Source organism: Chrysochloris asiatica, unplaced genomic scaffold (genome assembly GCF_000296735.1).
Source record: "Chrysochloris asiatica unplaced genomic scaffold, ChrAsi1.0 scaffold00036, whole genome shotgun sequence".
NCBI lineage: Eukaryota > Metazoa > Chordata > Mammalia > Afrosoricida > Chrysochloridae > Chrysochloris > Chrysochloris asiatica.
Window position 1 is genome coordinate 24,147,047 of NW_006408554.1, and position 8,001 is coordinate 24,155,047.

Genomic DNA, 8,001 nt, shown 5'->3' on the forward strand with positions numbered 1-8,001 from the left:
TACAAGTTCTACCAACTATAAGCCTTCAAATTTTTAAAAATATTCCTACCTATGTGGTTATGAGTTTTGAAACTCTGCCCTAAATCTCCTTTTCCTCGTATTCTGTGGTATCGCTGATGGTGGACCTCACTGCACCTCCACCCTTGCTACCATCAAGCCCTGCCTCAGCCATGGTATTTTCAACCACCTCATATGCATATGGAAGTTGGGCAGTGAATCAGGAAGACTTTACACAAATACATGCCTTTCAATTTTGGTATTGGAGTACTATAATAAAAATACCATGGAATGCTAGAAAAACAAATCTGTGTTGCAAGAAGTACAACTAGATTACTCCTTAGAAGCCAGTATAATCAGATTTCATATTTCAGTCATGTTCTCAGGAAGGAATGATCCTTGGATAATACCATCATGCTTGGTAAAGTGGAGGGTCAACAAAAAGGGGAAGACCTCCTAATGAGATGGATTGACATAGTGGCAGCAGCCAGGAGCTCACATGTAACAACAATTGTCAGGGTGGTGCTAACCCTGGCAGTGTTCCTTCTGTTGTGCATAGGGTTGCTATGAGTCAGACCTAACTCTATGCCAGCTAACAACAACAATAAACTTCCAAATGATATAGAATCCTGGCCCAATCAAATTGACACAAACCTTAAACTATCACTTTTACAATGCTCATAGTTAAGGATTTTATTAGAGAAGTTAACAGGTTATAATACAGGGTCAGAGATGTTGAGGACACAGTTCTTCCAGTCTGGACAGCCTCTCCTCTAATGTGTCCACATGCTGGCCTCTATCTGCCAGGCCAATGATATTAAGTTCTTTTAGGATGACGAATAAATTCTGACTAGGCACACCATTCCACCATGAGCCTCAGCCTGAAGGCACTCGCTCTAGTTCTACAGTTAGAAGCAATAAATATAGCTACTCTAATTAAGAACCTGGAGACACCCTGGTGTGTAAGCAAATTTCCTTTCCAAAGTCACTCAGCTTTACTGCTCTATAGGTTGGAAATCACAGTGTTTCTTCTCATTCTCTCTTTGCCCTGTTGCTGCTCCTCTATCATCTCTGATGTCACTGCTTTCTGTCTCTGGATTAAAGAGGTTCGTGTCCAGGGATCTCTGGGTCCAAAGGACACATTACATTCAAGTTAATATTGATTAGGTTTCCCATCTATTTAACTCGTAAGGATATCCTTCCTAGGTAGCCAGTACCATAAATCCACACAAGTCAGAATATTCTGATTACTACATTGGTTTTGCTGTCCATTACAATAACCACAACAGCTACATCTTTGTTGATTAAGTGTTGCCACTGGTTCCTGCCACTGGTTCAACCCCATAGTAGTTAAAAGTCTTAATTCAATTAATGGCAGTTCCTAAACTCAAATATGATTTACAAAAATTAACAAGCACAGTCTTCAAGGAGACTAGCACTCCCTTCATTCACTTATTCCTCACTATCGTAAAAGCTGTGTTCTCTGGGAAGTCTATGTGTGAGTCTTTGGGTCTAGCTTCATAAGTCCACTTTAGCATGCCCATTTTCCTAATTCTTTGGATACTGTCTTCTACAATATACAAAGGTAGATTTGGTTTTATAACTTTACTTGTTGTAGGCCTCTGGTAAATATATGCTTCAGTGAATATATTGAGCAAATCAACTATTAGAAGATTCTCTCATAACTGTTGAGCTGAAACATTGAATGAAAAATCTGTGTTTAGTTTGCCTATATCAAATACACTCCAATTTTATATACCTTGCACTGTTATGCCACACTATTAATAGCTGTTCCCATACATAATCTTAAGATTTTTCTTGTACTTATTAGAAAAATCAAGCAGGTATTTTGGAGTGTATCACACTTCTTCCTGAGTCACAATTTGCACTTCACCTTTTGGGGGTAGCTGTTGTTGTTGCTTAAGTCTAGTTGTAGGACTAGAATTAATGATGAGTAATGGTTGTATTTCCTGGGAATATTCAGTAATGTTTTGCAAGGCATCTGCCTCAGGTAAGTCCCCAGATAATTCATCAAATGATATCTTAGGCCATGACTCATCTGGCATGCTTTTGTTAATTTCAACACACGAGACTAGGGGGGCTGGTACTGTTGACAGAAGCGATGTAACAGAATTTAAGAGTTCTGTATCCCCAGCTAACTGATAATCTGCCCAAATATCCCAATCTAGTTTCAGGATCCATTTCTTCCTAATAAACACCTAAAATTTATCATCAGATACCATTGTTGTTGTTGTTGTTAAGTTCCTTGGAGTCAGTTCCAACTCATAGTGACCCTTCACTGGGTTTCCTAGGCTACAGATCTTTACAGGAGCAGAACGCCTCATCTGTCTCCCATGGAACCACTGGTAATTTCAAACTGCTGACCTTGAGGTTGACAGCCCACTACGCTACCAGAGCTCCTTAGAGATTGGGAATTCAGCTGCCATCATTCAGCCACTCTTACAATAGACTTTGGGTTTTGTTTTTTTTAGAAAAATCAGCTCTGTCGTTATAAGAAAGAAGACTTTCCTTCAGGTTACAAGTAGAAATTTTGAGGTCTTATATGTGGTGGTTGAGCTATGATGCCTTCGCCTCGAGTTAAACTCTTCCCTTTATCACTTGGTCTGTTGTAAGCTGAACCAGTCAACCAGATCCTCTATACTTCTCATCCTGACAAAATTGCAGAAAAGTATCTCCTTACTGCAACACATTATCTATTGGTGGTGATATTTTTGTGTTAATATTACCATCTCATGCCATGGGTTAGCAACAGCAGTCATGTGGCACCACAGGATAATGCATTGGATTGAAAGGTCAGTTTGAACTGCAAGTGGTTCAAACTCACCTGCCACTCCTCAGAAACCCTACAGAGGGTCACTGTGAAATGGAACCAACTCAATAATACTTACAACAAACCCTCTTTACTAGTGTACACAGAGTTATTGTTATTAGTGCCTTTAAAATTAGTTACACTTGAAATCCTGTTTAGAAAACTCATATTTATGATTGTGTTTCTCTAGAACTACTCTTTTGTGTATATGTATGAATTTATTGATAGTTTTCAGGGCAGATCATCAGTTTTACATGCATCAAATCATATATTGTTTTATTACAATGATTACAGTCCTCTCCATGTACCATCGATTAACAGTATTTACCTCTATCCCCTAACCGCCCCCTTTTTTGATATACACAAAACACACAGAAAATATATATTCATTTCAATGTCTAGAGGGTGCATTTTGCAAGCCAGTTTCCTGCCTACAGGCACAACTTTTCTCTGAGGTCTAGAGTCCTCAGATGCTCCATCTCTCCATGCCATCACGTCTGCTTACATCTCTGTTGTCACCACTTTTCTGGATAGGATTCCACACTTCACTCATGCACTTCCCTCTTGCTGGTTCTAGGGTCCTCTGTTCCTGGAATGAAAGCTTAACTACTCCCCATTTTTGTTTCATATCTCTTACATTTACAATTGTGACAGTTGCAATTAGTCATGATAACAAGTACTCACAATTGAATCAAAAGAATCCTATCTCCATCCTCCCCCATCCCATTTCACCAGACCCATCTAGACAAGTAGAAAGCTATGCAGTGGAGATTCTACCTTACCTCCCTCATTTTGAAATTATGCACATGATTGAAAGATTATAAGACAGTCACATTGTGCCTTTATAGCCCCCATTTTTGTTAACCAATGTCTAAGTTACCCATCCCTATAAACCCTGTGTACTAAGGGGGCAGACTTGATCCTTAATATAAAGAATCATTCTCTTTCAGTTGGAATTTTGAGCAACTACATCCATAAGCAAAGGTACAGTTCATCAAATTGTAGCAATGTATACTTGCTTCCTGTATCAAATTTCTTTATCTTTTCTGGATGAGTTTTGATCAGCAAGCCATCTGAGCTAAGTCAAATGGGTACCATCTGTAAATTTGGGTTCCCTTGCACACCTTCCCCCACTTCAGACAAGCTGGCCCCTTCACTGTAAATTCTAGCCTTCAATAGTTAGGTCAGTGTTCATGGGTTCAGGAGTTCACAAGTCTCCCTAAACTTCTAGAATCGTTCTTGGTACCAAATGACTTAGGCTGGTTTCACTTGAGAAGCAAAACCAGTGAGGTTTCCATATGTATACATACTGTTTTTGTTGCTGTTAAGTGTTGTTGAGTCAATTCCAACCCGTAGTGACCCTGTGTTGGGTTTCCTAGGAACAGCTGGTGAGCTTGAACCACTGACCTTGCTGTTCAAATGGCCTTACAGTTTGGTGCATTAACCCACAGTGCCACACCAGGGGGACTCCATGTATACATATAGAGAAGTTTATATCAAGGAAGTATCTCACATAGTTGTTGAGGTGGACAAGTCCCAAATCTGTTGGTCAAATAAGCCAAGATCAGAAGTATGTAGCAGGCTGGCATGTGAGATGGCAGGCTACTGACAACTCCTGGGATCCATCAGCCGGCAATAGAGCAGGTCACTGACTCGAGGCCAGATAAGCCAGATGCATTATCCAGACCTAGAAGAAACCAAGCAAACTGCCTGAGTGTCATATATATTGGAAGCAGGCCACACCCATGAGGACACTGACATTCAATTGATTATCTGCCCACAGCTGATTTCATCATGATTTTGGTTACATTATAGTAGATATTATCTTGAGGCACTGCTACATCTTAACTGCCAAACCTTTGAGAATCCTGGCCCAGTCAATTTGAGAGAAAATTTTAACTATCACACAGCTAAATAGATATACCAATGAATGTTCAACTTGGGATGTACCGTATTATACAAGTAAAATAACGAATATATGGGCTATTTGTCTAAAATTAATGAAATATTTTCTATCTTTAAAGGTGACCACCTGGGATTGGACCCGTGCTGAGAAAACATTTTCCATTTATGAGATTATGTGTAAGATTCTTAAGGTATGATCAATAAATATCATTATGTTAATTATACCTGCTCAGCTCTTAGTGGTCCCTGACATCGTACGTAGCTCATAAAAACAACATGGATACAAGAAAAGACCCTAGCGAGGATTTAGAGAATGCTGTCCTCTCATAGTGTTTCAGATAACTTTGAGGCTGATTCTGCACTCCTTCAGTGGCAGGGGAATGAGAGAACTATGGTGAGAATCTGTAGAGAAAGGAACAGAAAGATCAGCTGAAAGCAGGTTAAATTTGAACTTCAATTGTAACAATAAGTTTTGTTTGTATTGCTGATTAAAATAGAGAAATATTTGAATTAATCTTGGATTAGAAAATTGCAGAAAAAATAAAAACAGAAGTATTATTTTTTTCTTGGATTTTAATTATCTCTTCAAGTATGCAAAACGGCACAAAACTGTCATAAGTCTGTTTGCAGTAAGAAACACAGGACTTCTCCCATTTTTTCTCAAAAGAAATATTTTCTAAATAATTTTTTTACAAAATAACAAAAATACCCATTTTAACTATTTTTAAAATTGTGTACATTATTTTGACTGTTGTTGAAGATCTACACAGGATTACATACACTAATTTTACAATTTCACTAGCACAGTTTAGTGACATTGACTACATGCTTAAAGGAGTGCAAGCATTATCACCCTCCTTTTAAATTTCTTCCTCCCCCATTAACATAACTCTTACTATGTTTTTAACATAAACTTCCTAAATTTCCTTCCTTATCTTTAGGATTTTCCTAGTGAATCAAATTGCTGTTGTCAATTTGATCCCAGATAGATAGTTATTAAAAGAAAACAATGTTCTAAGCAAACATACTTTACTAATTTAGCTAAACTATTATTTGATTTTAAGAAAGCACTGGGAATTATTTTTGGTTTAAGGCATGATATTAAAAAGTTATCTTTTGGAGGTTCATCCAGCTTCCATGGCTTCAGAAAGTCTGATTTCCTTGGGAATTTGAAATTCTTTACTACAATTTCTAGCTTGTGATCAGAATATCTAATCTTCTATAGAATTTCAATAAAAAGTTCAGTAACAATAGCCAGACACCATTCAGTTCATGGTTTCATGGGATATCCCAGTGAATTGGCCTGTTGTCACGTTTAGTGACTCCAGTTCCTTGTTCTTTTTGTGGTTTCTGTGTTCTTGAAGGCTTGAAAGCATCTCTCCAAGGTATAAGAATCGGTCTCTATTCATCTGCAGCAACCAAGGAAGCAGGAGAGTGAGGAATAGGAAGATAGAATGGAACATGTGGCTAATTGCTTCCATGAATAACTACCTCCATTGCCATGAGACTGGAAGAATTGGATGGCATCCAGCTACCATTTTAGTCATTTTTAGCTGTACAACTCAATGACATTTGAATGCCATAGAATCATCACCATTATCTGTTTCCAAATATTATTCATCATCCCAAATGGAAACTCAATACCACTTAAGTAATAATTCATTCATCCCACCCACCTATCTTTGTGAGCCAATAAGTAATTTTTGTTTCTGTGCATGACACTCTAGATATTTCAGCTCATGAGATAATACAATGTTCATTCAGCATTATATTTTCAAGGTTCATCTATGTTGTAGCATGTCTTAGAAGTCATTTTCCTTTATGGATAAATGCTATTTCATTGTATGACTAGACCACATTTTGATTGCCCTTTCATCTGTTGATGGGCACTTGAGTTGTTTACACATTTGGGTTATTGTGGATAATGTTTCAATACATCTTTGTGTCACAAAATGTTTGCAATCCAAATCACCAAGAAATCTGTGATTTTTCAAATTATCTCTCTATTTTCAGTCAAATAATCTTTCAGAATCCATTCTGGAGTGAATGTTTGAAGGTACATTTGACAAATCCTTACTTAACTTTGACATTGCTTGTGCAAACAAGCAGAAAGTAACACCTTGCATTTTATGCAGTTGTTGCTATTCTACTTAAAAATGTGATAGAGTAGAAAATATTGGAACATTTAAAATATGCTGAAATGAGTAAAAAAATAAAAGTCTAAAAGTAGAGAGAAGAAAATTTTGGTAACCTCAAAGTGCTCATAATTTTCCTTCTCAATAGTGTCTGTGGTCCTAATTATATATGCACAACTCTGGAGCCATTAAGATGATTGTCAGCGAAATATGTTTTGGCAACTGCCAAATGATATATCAGCATCTGAGGGAAAGTTCTTATCCACTTCCAATTTTTAGTTATTGTTCTTAGGTGTAATTAAGTCCACTCTGATTCATAACGGCCCTGTATACAACAGAACAAAACACCACTTAGTCCTACATCATTATCACAGTTGTTGCATTTGAATCTATTGCAGCTGCCGTTCTGTCTGTCCATCTCACTGAGATCGTTTTCTTTTTCATTGAGCCTCCACGTTACCAGGCATGATGTCCTTCTCAAGGCATTGTTCTCTGCTGATAACATATCTGAAGTATGAAAGATAAAGTCTTGCCATGCTGGCTTCTAAGGAGCATTCTAGCTGTACCTCTTCAAATACAGATTTAATTGTTTTTCTGACAGTTCATGGTATATTAAATATTCATCCCCAAAACCATAACTCAAATACATCAATTATTCTACAGTCTTCCATATTCATTTTCAGCCTTTCACATGTATAAGAAGCAATTGAAAATACCATGGCTTCAGTCAGGCCCAGCTTAGTCTTCAAACTGGTACCTTTGCTCTTTAAATAGGTATTGTGCAACAGGTTAGCCAAATATGTTATTTGGTTTCTTGACTGCTTCTTGTGTGAGTTTTGATTGTGGATCCAAGCAAAATGAAATCCTTAACAATGTCAATCTTTTATCCATTTATCATAATGTTATTTATTAGTATATTTGTGAGGATTTTTGTGTTCTTTACACTGAGGTGCAATCCATACTGAAGGCAGCCATCTATAAACTTCATCAGTGAGTACGTTATACCCTCTTCACTTTCAGCAAGCAAGATTGTATCATCTGCATATTACCATGTTCTTCATATAATCCAGCTTCTGGATTATTTGCTTGACATACAGATTAAATGTTGTTGTTGTTGTTGTTAGGTGCCATCAA

General features: G+C 37.4%; 1 protein-coding gene across 1 annotated transcript in view; it reads left to right on the top strand.

The window, feature by feature from the left end:
- SNTG1 (syntrophin, gamma 1) overlaps positions 1–8,001 on the top strand; it is a 461,475-nt gene that overhangs the window by 323,871 nt on the left and 129,603 nt on the right. Inside the window, exon 12 of the mRNA XM_006860086.1 lies at positions 4,852–4,923. Coding sequence (XP_006860148.1) covers positions 4,852–4,923 — 72 coding nt within the window. The remainder of the gene's footprint in view (positions 1–4,851; positions 4,924–8,001) is intronic.